The sequence below is a fragment of the Chelonoidis abingdonii genome, chromosome 3, assembly GCF_003597395.2.
Source record: "Chelonoidis abingdonii isolate Lonesome George chromosome 3, CheloAbing_2.0, whole genome shotgun sequence".
In the NCBI taxonomy this organism is placed as follows: domain Eukaryota; kingdom Metazoa; phylum Chordata; order Testudines; family Testudinidae; genus Chelonoidis; species Chelonoidis abingdonii.
In genome coordinates, this window is record NC_133771.1 from 83,483,903 (window position 1) to 83,504,541 (window position 20,639).

The following is a 20,639-nucleotide window of genomic DNA, read 5'->3' on the forward strand; positions in this document are numbered from 1 at the left end:
AGCGTTTACGGACAGACGAGCTGTGTCGCTCGGATGGACTTCATCTAAGCATGGAGGAATGACTGTCATAGGATGGAGGGTCGCCGACGCTCATTAAGAGAGCGTTAAACTAGTAGTTGGGGGAGATGGTTGGGAGATGTTCAGGGATCTCACGCCGGAATTTAACCTGAGAGGGAAGTAAACAAAGTGAGAGGGATACCCTTTGGATCGAAGAATTGACCCCAGGAGGAAAATCGGAGTTGAACAGCCTAACGGGTTGATGCTGGTGTAGAAAGTTATCTGTGCACGACGGGGAAAGTTGTACCGATGACAAACATTCAAAAATTCAATTCTGCTCAACTATCGAGGGCCTAGGGGCACACTGACTGGAGGACTGGAGGCTCACTGGTGCAGGAAGTAAACCGGATATTATAGAGGGATAACAACCTGGCTGGAATAATACTCTGCCTGCGGTACGGGTATCGATGAAGCGCTATGTGCTGTTTGAAGCAGCAGGGAGAAAAGGCAAACGGTGGCGGAGTAGCCTTAATCCATGATGGGGTGAACTGTTAGATGAAATCAGACAGTGATGGATATAGATAAGACGGGAATTGTCGTGGAAATCACGCGGGTAAAAAAGCTCTAGAGCTTCCCCGAGATAGTGCTGGGGTTGTGCTACAGAACCGCCGGATCTGATTTGGTACGGATGAGATCTTTATGTCTTTAATGAAGTAAACAGCTAAGGGACATGTGTGATATGGAACTAACTTCCCGATATAGCTGGAGGATGATGTCTCTGAACGAATATAGGTGTCGCGACTTTTTCTGGATGTGATAGCGGATGATTTCCTGCATCATGTTGAGTACCTACGAGAGGGATGCCATTTAGATTGGTTTTGGTGAGTGTGAAGACCTCGTAGAAGAAAATTGGTAGGGGACAACCTGGTTCGAGTGAAATCATGAGCGATTCCATTCAAATTAGATGGAAGATAAACAAACGTGATCTGGGAATTAGGGTTTTCGGACTTCTCGGGCTATTTAAGATAAGGATAATTAGTTAGGGAAGTGGATTGGACGGGGAACTGTGGATTTAAACTGCCGGAGAGGCGGAATGTTTAAGGCGTCAAACTGCGGAAACGTCGGAACCTGCTCCCAAGAAAGGGAATATATGCCAGGGTTGTAGGCCAACTTTAGAGCAGCAACTCAGAGAGGGATTAGGAAGCAGAAGCTACAGGGGTGAAGAAGGCGGGATTGACAAGAGCTACCTTAGTGAGGTCCAGAACGTGTAGATAAGTGAGAGCTAAAGCCGCGTAGAACTGGAACCTTGCGAGGGAATCAAAACCATAGTAAAGTCTAAACGCCACTATAGAGAAAACAAGAAAGAAGAAGTGGGGCCGCTATACCTGAGGAGTGGAGCGGAGGTTAAGGATACCTAAGGCATGGCCAATATCTAAATAGTATTTGCTCGGTCTTTAATAAGACATAAGTGAGGAGTTTAGGCGCGAGGGGGGATGACAAACGGATGTGGATATGGAGTGTGATTTACCGATCTGTAGAGGCCAACTGAACGCTTATGGACAAAACCTCGAAGACCGGACGTCTCCACCGAGGATATTAAGGACTGGCGCTGTGAAAATTCGAGCCCGTAAGCGAGAATTTTTATAGCAATCGGTAAAATCGGGGGTTGTGCGCTCGACTGGAGAATTGCACGTGTTCCTATTTTACAGAACGGATAGAGTGATGCCGGTATTATAGGCCGTTGCCTTTGTATCTCTCTCTCATATTCCCAATGACCGTACATCCCAAAGCCCTCCTTATAGCACCACTGCCTGAGCCATCTGTTAATCATCATAATCTTGTCGCTCCTTCGTCGCCCCGCTCTAGGAACCGGCAGAATCCCACTGAAGATCACCTGAGCCTCGATTTCCTTGAGCGTCTTCCCCAGGCTGACATAGTCCTCCTTGATACAGTCCAGCGAGTGACTAGCCGTATCATTCGTTCCCACATGAAGGACAATCAACGGATTCTTTCCCGCTCCCGCTAGGATCCTTTTCAGCCTCAGGTCCACATCCTGTACCTTAGCCCCCGGCAGACAGCACACACTTCATATTTAAACAGCTGTTATAATCTGCAATAGATTGAAGTTTGTGTAAAGCAGCCAGTCAAAGTCACGTGGCAGAGAGATGCCCTTTCCAAAAGGATGCTATCTAGCTATAGTCAGTGAGAGTTCTGTGCGAGATTCGGGGGGTGGAGAGGGTGGAAGGAGAATAAAACTCCTAGGTTCACTTTGCTCTGTCTGGAGATTATTGTCACATGAAGTGAGTTTAAGTGAAAGATTTCAAAAATAAAGTTGCCTCTTCAAAACACATTTTTTCCCACTAAACCTTTCAGCAACAACCAGTGTTGGATTCTTTCACCACCAGTGATAATTATAGGGAATTCTTTCATTTTGGTCCTCGCTCAGGTAGGAGAGCTAGAATAGACCTGTTTCTACTCTGTCCTGCAGGACACAATGGTCTAGACTAGAGTTTAAACTATCACTAGCACTGGTGGGGCTGCACTGGTGCTAGATCAGTGGAGGGAGAACTCCTTAAAATTTCAGTGTAGACAGGCTTCAGGATTTGATCTGCTTTGTGTCTTGACTGGATTACGAACAAGTTAGGGCAGAGATTCTGACTTTTTCTTTGTAAAGTACCAAGCGTACTCTGATAGCACTTGATCATTATACTGAACAGTTTGTAAAAAAAAAAAAAAAAAATATAGAAAACTATAAACCATCTGAGAAAAATTGCCCCTCCAGAGAATGGTTTTCAAAGAATTTCATGGCTGCATCAGCAGGTGTTTAAGACCCTGACTGGAAACCCACAAAAGAAAGGAAATTCTGAATTAAGGCTTGTTATGGGGGCCTATTCTCTCTTCCATAAGTACATGTTAATAGGAGTTATGCACGCATATCAAGAGGAGAATAGACCCCCATAACGAGCCTTAACTCAGAACTTCCTTCCTTTTGTGGGTTTAAGTGAGAGTCTTAAACACCCACAGGCAGTCCGGGGGAAGCATTCTTTTTCAGCACACTCCTACTTAGATGGTTTATGTTTGTTGTATTTTTCTTCTCCATTTTCATACTGTGAGGGACATTTTTCATGAAAACAGGATTGTTTTTAACTCTTCATTCTGTTTGTTACTCACTTGAACTTGTACGCTTTTTGCAACACGCTACTGCTTGTGTTGGCAATGTGTGCAGCCTTACAGCATAGGCTGCAATACCAAGTAATAGTGCATCCTAGAGGAACACTGTCAGGCTAAAAATCACACTTGAGTCTGCAATTGTTTTACTCACTATGCCTACAAGTAACACCCAAGGTTGTTTCTAATAGAAAGAGAGTAAAGAAAGAGTGTCTAGTTTTTCATTTGTTTACGTTGTGTGTAGTCAGTTTGTGTTTCCCCCTTTCTAAGGCCTGCTCCTGCAACTGGATATAAATGGGTCAGTCCTTCTTGGACCTGTGCAGAGTCTCACTGAGGTCAGGAGGGTGGTCCGTGTTCAGAGCACTGTCATGCATGGATGTGATTGCAAGATATATATAAAGTAATGGGGGAGTGGAGGTAATTGAACTAGTCAGGAAACCCCTGACATTTTTTAAAACAAAAGTGAGAATTAAAGAAAAATTACTAATATTGTTTCACATATTTCAACCAAGTCTATAAAAACTGTTTTAGAGGGCAAGCATTTGATCTTTCCTATTTGTTTCCAGGCCACTTTCTTTCATTATGCTTCAAAATAGTGGTGCATACTCAAAGAATCTTTTTATGGGGAAGCTGCCAGTATAATAAACATTTACAAAGTAAACCAGAGGAGTGTTGTGTCCCTCTGTAACACTGTGGAGCTGCAAAGATATATTGTAGCAGGGTGCCATGTGAAACAATTTTGGTTTTCTTTCCATATAATGAGCAAAACATAGTGTAAAAGAAATCATACATGCTTAATAGTTGAGTATCAAGGTTTGGTAGCTGTCTTTTAAATATATTTTAAATTACATTTTAATGTTTTTTAAATGTCATAGGTGTCCACAGTAAATTTTGAGTGTTGTTTACAAATGAAAGCTTTGTTGTTAAAGTAGAGCAATACAAAAACATTTAAAACCATCATTAGTACTCTAAATAAAAGAGGATTTAAAAGTTTAATCAAAATTAGTTAAAAAAAAAGCTAACAAGCAAAGCCAAAATAGGTAACACTTATGTACCACATATCAGCTTCCAGATGTTTGCTTTCCAAATTAAAAGATCTGGAAAAAAAAGGGTTTATAAGCTAAACGCTGGCACAGCTTTAGTTAAGACAGCATAAATTTATATATATATACAAACAAAAAGTCTCCAGGATATAAAGACAAATGCACATCAGCTTGACTGATGCCCTTTCTGAGCAGCACACTTCTCTGATCCATGTTGACTATCCCCTTGGGACACATCTTTATGGCTATGACAAGGACAAAATGTTGTTGTTGTAGGACAGGGCTTCTCAAACTGTGGGGGTCGTGAGGTTATTACATGGGGGGTCACGAGCTGTCAGCTTCCACCCCAAACCCTGCTTTGCCTCCAGCATTTATAATGGTGTTAAATATATAAAAAAGTGTTTTTTAATCTATAAGGGGTGGTCACACTCAGAGGCTTGCTTTGTGAAAGGGATCACCAGTACAAAAGTTTGAGAACCACTGTTGTAGGACAACAGGCTGTCTTCTAATGCTTTTCCATGTGGCTGCTGTAGCACTAATGAGGTGCTGCTGTATCGGTGAGTGAACTCAGGGCCAGAAAAATGGGATTATGATTATTTATTATTTGTATTATCATAGCACCAAGAAGCCCTAGTCATGGACCAGGACCCCACTGTGCTAGGCAGTCCCTGTCCCAAAGAGCTTACAATCAAAGTTTGGTCAGCATGATAGGCAGTGGTCTCAGCACACCAGCAGCCACTGTCCAGTTTTTTGTAGCATCACAGCAAAGGAGAGTTTTAAAGAGGATATTTACAGGGAGTTCCTCACCTCTCCGAGGGACAGCATGAGAAAAGGCATAAAGGTGCTTGTTTTAAAATATAGCAATAAGGACAAATGCAAAGTACTCCACTTAGGAATGAACAATCAGTTGCACACATACAAAATGGGGAATAACTGCCTTGGAAGGAGTACTGCAGAAAGGGATCTGGGGGTCATAGTGGATCACAAGCTAAATATGAGTCAACAGCTAAGTTCTCTCTAAGCTGCATGGCTGCCCAGCAGTCTGTCAAGGGCTGCGCACTTCAGGAGCCCCTTCCTCCCACTGCACTGCTCCTGCTGTCTGCCTTGGAGCCCCTGGCCAGCTGTTCCGCTTACTGTGCAGAGCGTGTGTGTGTGTGTGTGTGAGGGGAGTAGGGTGCTGAGTGTCCCCCTACCCCCACCCCTGTACCCCATCTCCGTGGGGGTGGAGAGACACAACAGGGCTCTGGAGTGAAGCATGGGATGGAGCTTACTGGCAGCTGCTGCTGTGTCTGAACAAGCAGGCTTCAGACTGGTGAGTGCCAATCTACTTAAAGGGGCAGCTTACTTAATGGGGAAGCACATGTCTCTTTCTCTCTCACACACACACCCTGTGTGTCTCTGTCTCACACACACTCTATCTTTCACAGTCACCTCCCAACACATACTTGTATTGTTGTTATTTCTTGTTACAGTATTTCCTGCAATACACATATATTCTCTGTAATTTTATACTGTTAAAGTGCTGTTTTTTCAGTTTTTTGACCGGTCTATGCATTTTATAATTATTTCTCTCTTACACTTCAATTTAAATCTTTGAGTAGTGAGTTCTAAAATGCCTAACTGGTCTGGCTGGAGTAATTATCCCTATGGTAACTTATTAAAAATATATATTATAGCTAGGTTTTGTGTTTCTACTGGTGGTGCACATCTGCACATTACCTGGATATTGGTGCGTATAACAAAATTCATCTCGCACATGGATAGAAAAAATTAGAGGGAACATTGGCAGTGTAACACTGTTGCAAAGAAAGCAAACATCTTTCTGGGATGTATTAGCAGGAGTGTTGTAAGCAAGACACGAGAAGTAATTCTTCTGCCCTATTCCTCATTGATTAGGCCTCAAGTGGAGAATTGTGTCTCGTTCTGGTCACCACATTTCAGGAAAGATGTGGACAAATTGGAGAAAGTCCAGAGAAGAGCAACAAAAATGATGAAAGGTCTAGAAAACATGACCTATGAGGGAAGATTGAAAAAAATTGAGAAGAGAAGACTGAGAGTACATAAAAGGTTGTTACAAGGAAGAGGGAGAAAAAATGTTCTCCTTAACCTCTGTGGTTAGGACAAGAAGCAATGGGTTTAAATTGCAGCAAAAGCAGTTTAGGTTGGACAGTAGGAAAAACTTCCTACCTGTCAGGGTGGTTAAGCACGGGATTAAATTGCCTGGGGAGGTTGTGGAATCGCCATCATTGTAGATTTTTAAGAGCAGGTTATACAAACACCTGTCAGGGATGGTCTAGATAATCCTTATTTCTGCCATGACTGTACGGGACTGGGGACTGGATGACCTCTTGGGGTCCCTTCCAGTCCTATGATTCTATGAAGTGGGCAGTGAAGGTCTGTATCATGGGCCAGTTGGAGGCAGGAGTCCATTTCAATCAATGGCTGAATGTGTCCTCCCCTGCTCATACTGTGAATTTATAATGGTACCTAGAAATCACACATGTGGCATGAATTTCCCTGATTCTATCCTGATATTTTAAAGTGGAGGGCTTCTTCCTGGGTCATTTTTGCAGATCACACAAACTACTATAATAAATACTGTGTTCCACTTTGATCACTTTGGATCATCCTTATCAGCACCTTTACCTTCATTCCAAGCAACTGCCAAAAGCATAAAGCGGGGTACAGATATCTGCACACTCCTGTCTTTCATCTTTTCCTTTTAAACAGTGGACACTAAGGCCATCTACACTGTAGCTGGGAGTGAGCCTCCCAGTGCGGGTTAACAGGCTTGCAGGAGCTTTGCTCAAGCTAGCATGCTGAGATGAGCAGACTGGCTGTTATGGCTAGCCCCAAGCTCAGAGCTGGGGGTCAGGCAGGCTTGGACTTGAGTTGCTAGCCTAAGCTGCCACTTTTGCTACATCATCCATGCTGCTATTTTTAGCACCCTTGCTGGAGCTGAGTTACCTGGTCTACCTACCTACTCTGGGAGACTCACTTCCAGCTGCAATGCAGACATCACCCCTCTGACCAGGAGAGGCCAGTGTTTGTCCACGCTTCACACTTGTTACGATATCTTGGTCCAACAACTGCCTCTACCGGAGGTGCAGGATTGGTCATGCCCAAGCACTCCTCATCCTAACCATTGGATCCATGAATCTGCTGTACTTGTAGCTGCTGAAAAACCTGCAATTCCTTCCCTAAAGGCAGCCAGATCCCGTTGTCAGCCTGTACTGATATTGTGACTCATAGTACCTTGGAATCCAGTAATACATTTCCCGTACCACCATGAACAGCCACTGCTCAGTAGACTGTGGGAGCCCAGTAGGTAGAAGTTCTTTTACTGTGTGCATGCTTGTGTGTGTACTCAGGTAGTTTCTTCCAAATGAGGATTTCAAACAGGTTGACAATCATTAGTTTAATCTCACAGTATCCTGTGAGACAGGTAAGTATTTGATAATGCCTACTTTACAGATAGGGAAACTGAGGCATGGAAAAATTAAGTTACTTCATTTGCTCAAGCCCACACAGGAAGTCTGCTGAGATAGGAACAGGAGCCAGATCTTCCTGTCTCAGTGTGGCTTCCATGCCTTAACCATAAGACTAGCCTTCCTCCCAGTACTTCCCACAGAAGATATTACAATGGGGATGCCAGGCTCAGTTGACACAAATGGGGGTCCTGGAAGGCTAGTATAGACTCACTGTCCCCCCAACTGCGATTGCGATGTTGGATTACTTGCTGTCTATATGTGATCAAGAGCATCCCTTGGTGTTCTCCAACTCTACCCTATACGTGGCTGAATGGAGAAATGTTGACCATTGACAGCTTTAGTGTCCAGCTACCTTCCAGACCACTACAGCGCATCCTACCTCCACAGTTAAGATTGCTTCCCTTTGTTGACTCTATGGTTTAGCCAAGAGAGTACCGGCTGGGGAGCTTGTGTGAGTCAATCCAGATGTGTTGTCTACTGAAGTATTCACAAGCCAATAACAACAACAAAAAAGTGTTCCCCTCTTCGTTCCCCTTCCCTTTAGTTTTTATAACAAACATAAAAGCCCAGTCCAAGTATTAGGTATTGCCAGTGATTCTGTAATATTCACTTTATATTCCCACTAATCTTGTCTATGTTAAATATAACGTTTTGAATAAACATTTAATAAGAGCAGAGTCTTATTATTGTCTTCCTTTTTACATTCTGTTCTGTTTCATTTAACTTGCTAACCATTTCATCCAAATTTTTTATTCAGTAGATTTATCCTTGGCTATAGATTTAGTATTATACAGCATTCAGAGGATTTGAGATGAGGAGTGAAATCCTGGCCCCATTCAAGTCAATTACAAAACTCCCATTGACTTCATTGGTGCAGGACTTCACACTAGAAGTATATACCAAAAGATTATCAGTGTTACTGTTTTGTTTCTCTGACTCTGGTTATAATGATTTGCTTTTCTTGGATCAAAGAATAAATCCATACTAAGATCATACTAACAAGATAAGTTTTACTGGCAATGAATGCTAACTTAGCGGTTCCCTTGGAGTAACTGAGTTACCTTTTAAAATTCATTTTGTTGGCAGCTCCTTTTTCATTCTTTTTGCTCATTATTCTTTACTTCTGCTAGTTTGAAAATTAATCTATCCTTTCCTCCCTTTTCTTTTATAGGTTGCATTTTGATTATCAACTAGAACTCAATATCTAGGTTCGCTTAGAGAGGGAGCATTTGCTCTCTTTTTCTTCCTATTTTTAAAAATACCCTATTAGCGTTGTCTTCTCTGTTTCTATTAAAATGCCTTAAACTGCAGAAGGTTTCTACAGAGAATTGTATGAGCATACAGCACTTTCAGATTTGTGCAGCCCAAAAGCCCATATCAATTCAGCGGAGAATAAGGAAATTATTATTTCAATTTTGTTCATATCCAAAAAGAGAATCTCATTATTTCTTAAGCTTGAAGAATGTTTTCCCCATGACCATAAGTGTAGTATCTTTAGTCGATCTTATTAAGGGAACCCAATTCAACCTGTGTCTTGTAGGATAAACATAACAGGAAAATTAATATTGTCCTGTTATTATAATTGTCAACTTTGTTTTTAAGGCAATAGTAACCAAGAATATTTTTCCTATTTACAGAGCAAGCTTTACATGGAAGGATTTAGAAGCCTAAAGGAAGGCGAACCAGTGGAATTTACTTTTAAGAAATCTTCCAAAGGCCTTGAATCAATACGGGTAACAGGCCCTGGTGGGAGCCCCTGTTTAGGAAGTGAGAGACGACCCAAAGGGAAGACAGTACAGAAAAGAAAACCAAAGGGAGATAGGTAATTACTTTACTTTGTTACTCTCCTCGCCTCCATCCCACCTTCTTCTTTGCAAGTTTTTCTGAATGTTGTATTTTCAATACTCATTCACATGTGACACGAAACCCTTCTGTGCAAGATTGGTTTATACAAGTAGCTTAGTACTTTGATTAGATAGTCTGATCTGTATATGTAGAAATACATTTTGCTCACTTGATCGCTTTCGTTTTTAAAATCCTTGCATACTGAGTTGGGGAGAGCTTTCAAAGGAATGTTAAGGTTATATTGAAAATATTGTGATTGGACTAAAAAGAGAGGTCACACTGAAGACAGGTGAAGAATGTAATGCTCAGTTGAGATAAGAGCATGCAGAACTGATTGCTTTGTTACATGGATATCGTTAGTACTCTACGTCTGAGGAAGAAGACATATTTTGTGCAATTTAGGTTGAAAAGCTAATGTTAACTTGGTATATAAGTTGGTTAGTTATATTTTCACTTAATGAACAAAGTTCTGGATGCTTCCAAATGCTTTAATTTATGGTGGTCTGCAGAACAGCTCATGATTTTTTAAAGTAATTTTACAGATTATGGGCCAAATCCCAGAGCTGCACTCATTCTCACCAGCTCAGGATTTGACCCTTTGTCCACTCCCAATTCAACTCTGCAGCTAATGGTTTGAAGAAGTTTCATGATGCTTTTGACTATGCCGCTATAAAGACAAAGCTTTAGTCCAGGGGGTATTTTCCACATGATGTGAATGTCAGTGGCACCTAAGTCTCCATACTTTCCACAGCTTTGCCAAGGACAATAGCCATGGCAATTGGGCTCAAGAAAAGGACACCTTGTGAAGCACTGATCATCCTTAGTGCATCCCCGAATGTCCAGACTTGAGCATTCCAACAGCCAGCCTTTACCCTGAGGTATTCAGCCAAGGAAGAAAACTTACAGGGATAGTATGGCTCACAGATGATGTGAGTTCTGGAACAAAGTACAGTTTTGCAAGAAGAAAGGGTACCAAAGAGTCATCCCAGAAGGAGGAAAGATCTCCCTTATCCTCCTCTGTCTCTTCAGCCTACTGTGGTAGTGCCTGGAGGCCATAATCAAGATGCTGCTGCTGCTGTGCTAGGTGCTATACATACATGTAGTGAGAGACACTTCCTGTCTCAAAAGAGCTTAACATTTAAATGCACAAGATACACAAAGGCTGGGAGAAAGGAACTATTACATCCTCATTTTACAGGTCAGGAACTGGGACAGAGATACAAAATCAATGACTTGCCCATGGTAATACAAAAAGTGTGTGGCAGAGTTGGGAATTGAGCCCCAATGTCCTGAGTACCAGTGCAGCACCTTAGCCACAAGACTCCACTGCCTCTTGTGTTGAGTGTCTGTTTGAAGTTGATTGCTTCTGAGAAGGTTGATGACAAAACCTTTAAACTGATTGTGAATTAGGGAGGGTGAAAAAAATAAACACTTTTCTGTTTTTAGAATTCTAGCCACACTAAAATGTCTGAAGTTTAAAATTTGGAAGTAGGCATCAGTAATAAGAAAGGTCTGTCAGTAATTGCAGCTCTTAGCTGTAACCAAAATTTAAAAAGAGAGCAAAATACTTAGTACCACTTCTAATGAAATCCAGGAATCTCAGCGCAGTCACCACTGAGTGGGGGCAGGAGGAGAGCATTGACTTTATTAAATATGAAAGACTTCCCCTTATACACTACTGGAAGTTTAATTCTTGATTCTCTGGTTAAATAACCAAATATTAATCTGATTAACTATCACTTTGGACTGCTTTTTATCTGAGGCCTGTTCTACACCTAAACATTAGATTGAACTAGCTACATAGCTCAGAGGTGTGAAAAAATTAGCACCCTGTGCATCATAGTTAGGTTCACCTAACACCCACTGTAGACACAGCTAGGTCAGCAGAAGAATTCTTCCAAACTTCCATCTCTTGGAGCGGTGGATTAACTACATTGACAGAAACCCCCTTTCTGTTGATGCAGGAAGTGTCTGCATGAAAGTGCTACACTGGCACAGTTGCAGTGTTAGACATACCCCAAGTCAGAGGTCAGTTTAAAAAGTCCCCTGGAGGTTTAATATTGGAATCTGAGGAACAATCTGCAACTGAGGATCCTACAAGTGATGTCCCTAACAGCCCACAGTCTGGTCAGTTAGCTGAGGTGAAACTGAGGTATCTGGTGTGAGGTAAGCAGAAGTGAGGGTAAAATGGTATTGCAGATGGGACTTGGGTCAAACTGCTACTTGTGCAAGATCACATAACTAGCTGCACTGAGCAGGTAATTAAAAAAAAGTTCCATGATACAGGGGCTGGTGATTTCAAATTCAACCCCCTGAATAAATCACGCTCAAGGAGGTTAATTTAGTGTTTTATTTGTTAGGAAAGCTGTCTCAAATTTAGAGGGATTTATGGGGAATAAGGGTAGGAGCTGGAGGGTCAGAGAGAGATGAGCAAGGATAGAGGTGTTGGAATGAGAACTTGAAAGGGAGGGCATGTGATGGGGCAGGAGGAGCAGATGGAACCACATTTGGAAGGTGGATGGGTGGAAGTCTGGTAGAGAAAAGAACATAGGGTGGTCATTTGATCAGTGGAGGAAAGAACTGGGAGATAGGGCTGGCAGAGAGACCTTGAAGAAGGCAACCATGGTTAGGGCATGTGGGTGACATGGGAGGGAACAAACATCGAGAAATGTCTTGGACGAAAGGATGGGAGATCTGTATCCTTTTGTTGTGACAATGCACAGTCAACCTGTGGAACTCGTTGCCAGGATGTTGTGAAAACCAAAAATATAACTAGATTCAAAAAGAATGAGAGAAGTTCATGGAGGATAGGTCCACTAATAGCTATTAGCTAATCTGGTCAGGGACACAGCCCCATGCTCTGAATATTCCTAAGCCTCTGACTGCCAGAAGCTGGGACTGGACGACAGGGGATGGATCACTCAATAACTGCCCTGTTCTGTTCCTTTCCTCTGAAGCATCTAGCATTGGCCATTGTTGGAAGACAGGATACTGGGTTAGATGGACCATTGGTCTGACCCGATATGGCCATTCTGATGTTCTTATGACATGGTATCAGCACATCACTGCCAAGAGGTTAATGTTTACTACAGCCCTATGAGGTAGATAACATTTACAGTTCTGCCATTTTGCAGAAAAGAAAAGACATAGACGTTTAGTAACATAGTTATTGCAGGCTCCATGTCGTTTGCTCAATCCACTTGAACACACTGCCTCTCGAAAGAAACTCTCATAAATCTGTATCCTAAAATTAAGAAATTTGATCTTTTCTTTTCCCCTTTGCTTATAACTTTGCTACACTTTAACCATTGGAGATTAACTTTGTTTGCACTCTATTTGATTTTATTTATTGATTTATTTATATTTTATGGGGGAAAGTTTAGCAAAAACTCTGCAGCCATTTCCAAGAGGATCAGGAAAAAATAGGCAGTTTTACACTGTTTAAAGAAACATTTGGAAACATTTTTAAGAGCACCAGCAAGTGCATGCTTTGAAGCAGGAATTTGAAATTTAGTTGAGGCATAGCCCTGGAGTTAGAGAGATGCTTTTTCTGTCCCTATAAAAATCCAGCCAGATTTGGCTGAGTTATAAGCCTCTGAAAATTGCCATTTTCATCTACTCAGTAGATTTTAGAGATGCACTAAGCATGCTGTAACCCTACAGAGCTCCTAAATGCCAACTGCATGAGAATGCCCCCAAGTGTCCCTCTGTCCTCCATAGTAGGCAGAGCTAGAGCTCTAGACTGGACACAGAGGCACCCCCAAGACCCTTTTGGCCTAAGGGAAAGTGGGCTGGTTGGCAGCCAAAAGATCTTCTGTTGACTGGTGTTAATAATTCTTTGTACTTGACAGCCATTGTTATGGAGCAAGATCTCACACCCCTATTTTAGGAAGCAGGCAAATACCATTTCCCTCATTTTTCAGCTGGGATACTTGAGAGGTTGCATAAAATCTCTTCTGTCAGAGCTGGACTCTCAACCCTGTAGCTCATGGGTAGGGTGACCAGATGTCCCGATCTTATAGGGACAGTCCCAATTTTTGGGTCTTTTTTTTCTATATAAGCTTCAGTTACCCCCTACCCCCTGTCCCGATTTTTCACACTTGCTGTCTGGTCATCCTACTCGTAGGGAAGATTCAAATCTCATCCACTTAGCCATACTGCCTTTCAGCAACGCCCTGGGTCCAAGCTCAGATGTTAGCCTGGATCAATGCTTGGAGCCGCCGTGTCCACACTGCTAATTTTAGTGCACTACTTGGAGCCGAGCTAGCATGAATCTGTCAGCCTGGGCTGGGAGGCATGCTCATGGCTGCAGCACAAACATTTCCTCTGCTCCAACAGGGGGCTTTCAGCCAATGGACTTCCACGGGTAAGGGGGTCTGGGTGCTGAAGATCCCCTGCAGAAGCAGAGGGCACAGAGAAGTTCTCAGCTCCAGCAACAGCAGTGTAAGACACATTTTCCCTTCTCTTTCTCATTACTCAGGAAAAAAGTTGGCAGCCTGCCAGAATGCCAGCTGACTGTGAAGATTCTAAAGAGCCATAGTCATACCACTGCCCAAGTAGTGGCAGCAGATTCTGCACTGGGAACCCCTGGAAGCTGCCAGCTGTGGTAGCCATGGGAGAGGGGAGAAGAACCAGGCTAGACTGAGCTCCCCACATAATTCCCCCAGACCCAGCATGTGGACCCAGTAGTCTATCCCCCTTGCTCGGGGCAGGGTAGGAGACTCCCACGTCCTGCGGGGAGGAAGAGAGCAAGGCCAGGCTGGGCTTCACCCCTCAACCCAGCACATGGCACCAGCAGCTCCCCTCTGGGATAACAGCCTGTCTCCTGCTGCCAGCTAATGCACGTAGCTCTGTAGTTCAAATGGTAGTAGGGCTAGACTACAATGCTGAAGGTTGGATGCATAAGGTGACAGAGTTAAGGCTGCACAGGCAACTGTAAATCTGGCATTTCTAACTTTTGAGGGCTTTGCAACCTAAATAACTTGCTTTTAATATTTTTTTTAATGTAATATATAGATGCATTTTTAACTGCCAGCCCAGCAAACTCACTTGAATATAATCTAAAAGTCTAGTGGGATTCTTTCTAGCTGATGTACCATCACAGTAAAAGATTCTGCCCTCATTTACACCTCTGCAACCATACTGTTTTCAGTATCATTGCACATAAAAAGAAGAGGGCAGCAGTTGACCCTTATCCAGCAAAGCACTTAAACCATACTTAACTTCAAGCATGTGCGCAGGCTCACTGACTTCGATGAGATGGCTCACATATGTCAATGTAAACTTTAGTGCTTTGATGAATCAGGGCCTTAAGTTTACCTGGTTTGTTATTCAGTGCTTATCCAAAAAAATTCCTGTTGATGTCAATGAAAGGTGGGATAAAGACAGAGAGGGGCCTCCTAGTTATCAGTTCTGTTGATAATGTATGCATAAGAAGTAACAGACCTCAGATTTCTCATACTACATTATAATGAGCAATCTGAACTTTTCTCTAAAGTAGATGCAATACCTAATACATGGAAGCAACACATCTGTTCAGTAGGAAGGTGTCATTTTTATATAGCATCATGTAGAGTAGAAAAAATCAGAACCAGAATCTTTGTACAGCATATGTGTCTCTTAGCTACATAAGTTGTTTTCAGAGTATTGCATTTGTTTTGTTTTTTGTAATAAATATCTTCTACTCAGTTCTTCTATGTATTCTGACTAGCTTAGGATCCTAGGTGTGATTTGCTTGAGCATGCAACAGTATTTTTCAAACTGTCATCAGATTTTTTTATACTTTTACGATACTTCAATCATTTTATATTTTAACTTTGTATTGTCCATGTTTATGATACTCAGCACTATTGGGGTTTTCTTTTTTACTTTATATCCAGACTCATTGTTTTATTTATTTATTTTGCACTTTCCTTTCCTTTCGTCCAGTGGTTCTCAAACTTTTGTACTGGTGACCCCTTTCATATAGCAAGCTTCTAAGTGTGACCCTCCCCATCCCCTTATAAATTGAAACACCTTCTTATATATTTAACACCATTATAAATGCTGGAGGCAAAGCAGGGTTTGGGGTGAAAGCTGACAGCTCACGAACCCCCCCCCCGTAATAACTTCGTGACCCCTGGGGGGTCCCAACCCCCAGTTTGAGAACCCTTTCTTTAGTCTGTATGGAAGTCTGTTTTTTGTGTCACTTTTGTGCAGAGAAGTTGAGGCATTTTTTTAGAAGGGCTACTTGAAAAACTCTTTAAAATGTTATTGCAATTTTTTTTATTATTTGTATTTCAGTAGCACCTGTGAGCTCCAGTTGTGGACCAGGGCCGCATTGTGCTAGGCACTGAAGAAATACATAACAAAAAATGGTCCTTGCTCCAAGCAGCTTACCATCTAAGTATAAGAAAGAGACAGCAGCTGGATACAGAGAGGGGGAGCACAAGGAAACAATGAGACAATATTGGTCGGCATGATAGTTAGGGGTCTCAGCACACCATTTGTATCTAGTGCTCTTACCAGAAAAGCCTAGGAGCACTATAACTTACAAGTGATTTAAAAAGAAAGTGTTTTCCTGTGTTTTTAATGTGTTTGATTTGTGCATTTGACAGCACTTTGCATAGTCAGCTTGGCTGTTTTGATGAATGTGCACACCCTTCCTGGGGCTCTGCAAGATGGGGATTTTACCAGGAACAGCAGCAAAAGAGCTGAAACTGAAGCAGGCAGGAGTTTGCAACGGAAGAATGGTGATGGAGGAGGAAAGGTGGGCCTCAACATGTTTGACATTGGTGCTCTTGTGCCCACCCAAAAGACTCCAAATAACATCACTAGGGCCCCAATTCAGGAATGCATTTAAGCTTGCCTTAGAGACCATCCCTGTCAGGACCACACATAAGAACATGCTTTGTTTTAAACATATACTTAAGTTTTGTTGACTTCAGTGGGACTTAAGCATGTGGTTGCAGGTTTGGCCTGAACGAAGATACTTTCTTAAATCAGGAATTAGGGAGCAGAAAAACCCTTATATTTTGTAATGAATTTTTTGTTTTGTTTATAAATTCAGGATATCCGATTGAAAGGGAGCTCTGTTGGAACATTTTGTTAAGCAGTCCATTAAAAAATTAAGTTGTATTCCTTTAATAAAAAGAAGAGAGAGAGTTTTGATTTCAAGTTGTCTCCCAGGCCAGTGACACACTCACATGCTTCATTGTCATTTCATGTCAATTTGTAAACTGACAGCTCTCTGCATACCTGTACTACCAGGCACAGTACTTACTCCCAGCTCTTCTAAGAGAAAGCACTATAAATGGAGTGAAACAGATATATACCATTCCTGAGGTAACGTTTCCTAACCTCTTTGAGGATTTGGATAAAGTGAAAGGATTTAAGAGTGAGAGTGTTTTGGAGTTTATGCACAGTCCGGCAGAACCAATGCAGGGCCTCAGTAGAGGTATTATTTAATTTAATAAATATATTAGTAAATAACTTGAAAATATTATTAATGTTCCTAAAAATTACAGTAAATAAGAGTGCATTTAAATGGCAAAACACTTTGTTAATGCAGATCTAAGGTTTCCCAGTGACAGATAACTAATATCTTTCCAGAACATCCAGTGCAGCAAAATTCAGACTTCAGAAAACTAGGAAACAGAGAGTATGTCTACACAGCAATTAAACATCTGAGGCTGGCCCAAGTCAGCTGACTCAAGCTCGCAAGGCTCAGGCTGTGGTGTTCTAAAACTGCAGTGCTAGATGTTTGGCCTCAGGCTTGAGCCTAGGCTCTGGGATCCTCCCCCTTGGCAAGGGCCAGCCACGTGTGTTTAATTGCTGAGTAGACATACACACAGAGTTAAGATAAACACTCACACAACCTTAACTCTGCCCCTATGAAGCTAGCAATAGCTACTGGGAATTATCCACATACACTGCAGCTGCATTCAGTGTGTGAGCTGTGACTGTACTCAGTGGCTTGACTGGTGGAGACAGTAGGTGGGGCAGACGTGTGTTTGTGAGCTGAGGAGTTGGGGATTAGTTTGAGGGGCCTCACAGAGCTGTAATTATGATATGAGGAGATCAGAGTTTGGCACCCCACCCCCATGTTTGCAAGTAAAGGAAGGATGTGTACCTTTAGGACCTAGTCTGCATCATTTTATTGCAAAATTGTGTCGCTTGTCTCAGTAGCAAGGCACTGGGGGTGTGCATCTTGCCTCAGGAATTGTCAGTAGTGAATTGGGACATGAGAGCAGCCTGTGGGTTCAATGATGGTTAAGGTGGAATATAGGTTTAGATGGTATCCTGTGAATAAGTATGAAGGGCTTGTTAAATTTCAGAAGTGTGGTATTCTGCCAGGATGGTAGGCTCAGTGCTGGAATGTAGGGCAAGTTCTTTTCCCTTACAATGAAAAGGTGGCATGCAAGTATGGATGTTTTGAGTTATCACTCAAAGAGGGCAGAGTTAAGGTTACACCGGCATTTACCTTAACTCTGTATTTCCTGGTTTTCTGAAGTTTGAGTTTTGTTGAATTCTGTGTTCTGGAAGGGCATCAGCTGTCACCAGAAAAACCTTAACTCTGTGTCTCCTGCTGACATAGCTCTGTCCATACCGGCTCTTTTGTCGGTGTAACTTATGTTGGTCAGGGGTGTGTTTTTTTTCACATCCCTGACCGACAAAAGTTTTACCAACAAAAGTGCTAGGTTAGACATATCTACTGTGTACAGCTCTACACATCCAGCTGCAGCAGAAGAGGCTCAGAAGGTGTGAAGTGGCTCCTAAATCTCAGGGTGATGGTGTCTCCTGAATGGGAAACCTCATGGAGATGAATACAGCCCGAAACAATAAACAACTCCATTCACGTCCATGAGTGTTCTCATCCTCTCTCCCCAGTGCTGAAAAGCCTGTGGTATGCAACAAGCATGCCTGCTCTCTCAACTCCTTACCCAGAATCAGCATGTTCTTAGTCCATGCTCCCGGCATGCTTGTTCTGAGATGCACACCCAGAGGGGTGGGGCTTTCCCAGATCCTGTGCACATGGCAGGGGAGGGTAGAAAGAGAGCCTCAGACCCCAAGAAGGACAATTTCTCCCAGTTCCCATGTAGTTGGCCAGCAGGCCCCAGATTGTGGCACACACAGGGGAGGGGAATGTGAGGCTGACAGGTGCTTCTGCCTCTATTTCCCCCCAGTCCTCCTGTCATTCACTCACATGTATCCCTTCCTAGTGTCCCACCCCTTCTCCTACCCCCATCTTTATTTATCCCCCAAATTCCCCCTTGCTATACCCCCGACTCCTCTCCCCCTATTTCCACCTCCTCTTCCACCCTCAATCACCTTCCCGTTTGTAGATTTTTCTCAGGACATGGTACTGGCAACAGCGTAAACTCTAATGTAGATGTGATTTAAGGGAGTTCACCATCTAATCATCAATTGCAGCCCAGCTGAAAATGGCAAGCAGTTTTCCTAGTGTAGATGGGACCTTAGAAGGCAATCCACAGACAAATAGAATCATAGAAACGTAGGGCTGGAAGGGACCTCGAGAGGTCACCTTGTCCATCCCCTCTGCGCTGAGGCAGGACCAACTATACCTAGACTATCCCTGATAATTTGTACAACCTGTTTTTAAAAATTTCCAGTGACTGGGATTTCATAACCTCCCATGGAAGCCTATTCCAGAGTTTAACTACCCTTATAGTTAGAAAGTTTTTCCTAATGTCTAACCCAGGGATCACAACTTTTGGCACGTGGCCCACCAGAGTAAGCACCCTGGCAGGCCGGGCCAGTTTGTTTACCTGCCGTGTCCCAGGTTCGGCCAGTTGTGGCTCCCACTGGCCACGGTTTGCCGCTCCAGGCCAATAGGAGCGGTGGGAAACGGTGGCCAGCACATCCCTTAGCCTGCGCCGCTTCCTGCAGCCCCCATTGACCTGCAGCAGCGAACCACAGCCGGTGGGCGCCACAATCGGCTGAACCTGGGACACAGCAGGTAAACACACCGGCCCGGCCCGCCAGGGTGCTTACCCTGGCAGAACGCATGCCAAAAGTTGCCGATATCTGGTCTAATCAAATCTCCTTTGCTGAAGATTATTGGCGGGACATGATCAGTATCTAGCAGAAGAGACCCCCAGTTTGGCTGAGTTTAGTAGGAGCCTACCACATTATAAATATTGAAAAATAATTATAGGTAGTGCATGTAGTGATGTCTGTAGTTAATGTTGTCCAGTGCATTCCTGGATAATTTTTTCCATGCTAGGTGTCTGCCTCAACCTGATTTTTTTTTTTTCAAGCTTAATCTAAAATGGTTTAGCCATTTCCAGGAATGAGTTTGGAGAAAAGTAATTTATTTTTTTTTTGCCCATGTCAAAAAAAATCTTAGAACTGTTTGTTGAGAAGCTCTAGCATCTCCGTGCTTTGGAACAGGGGCTTGAAATTTGCCAGGAAGGTCACACTAATGTTAAGGATATGCCTATTGCTATTTTCAGGAAAATCTGCTCAAATTTAGCCAAGATATAAGCCTCTGAAAAAGTATCAGATTGCATGTGCTCAGTAGAACTTTGTTAGAGTTTGACAGCTAACATTCTGTCTGACCTGAGCATGTTCCTTCCCCTTATAGCTCCTACATGTGACAAGGCTGTGCATGCACCATCCCCAGGGAGTGACTAAGCATGTTTCATTTGGACCTGCAGGGGCTGAGCAGGACTTTCCCTTCAGTTGCTCCTTCCAGTCCCTGTGGGCTACTGTGGCTACAGGCACTAGAACTGAGAGCAGGAAGACGGTCTCTCCTGTGCTGTCAGTGCTCACCCTGTTGGTGCTCAGGCAGCATGGCTGAAAAGGAGGAAGGACGGTGACTGGAATGCAGAGTTGTAAGGAACAATGTGGGGAGGAGAATGTGATGTAGAATGAGGTGACTGACAAGGTAGCTGGTGTGGAGAAAGAGGAAATAGGAACCTGAGTAGAAAGGGCTTAGGAGCCAGAAAGAGGCAAAAGCAGCCGGAGCAAGAAGTGCTGGGGTACAGGATTTGTGACTGCAAACCCTACAGAGCCTGGAAGTCTGAACCCAAGAGTCTTAATGTTCTTTAATTGCTTAGCAAATAGCTGTGAAACCTACTGATCAAATGTGTGT

At 43.0% G+C, this 20,639-nt stretch overlaps 1 protein-coding gene across 2 annotated transcripts in view; it reads left to right on the forward strand.

Annotated features, from left to right (window-relative positions):
• The window catches only part of LIN28B (lin-28 RNA binding posttranscriptional regulator B), a 132,005-nt gene that overhangs the window by 48,836 nt on the left and 62,530 nt on the right, over positions 1 to 20,639 (forward strand). For both annotated transcript variants that reach the window (XM_032783568.2, XM_032783570.1), the window contains exon 3: positions 9,337 to 9,521. In XM_032783568.2, coding sequence (XP_032639459.2) covers positions 9,337 to 9,521 — 185 coding nt within the window. The remainder of the gene's footprint in view (positions 1 to 9,336; positions 9,522 to 20,639) is intronic.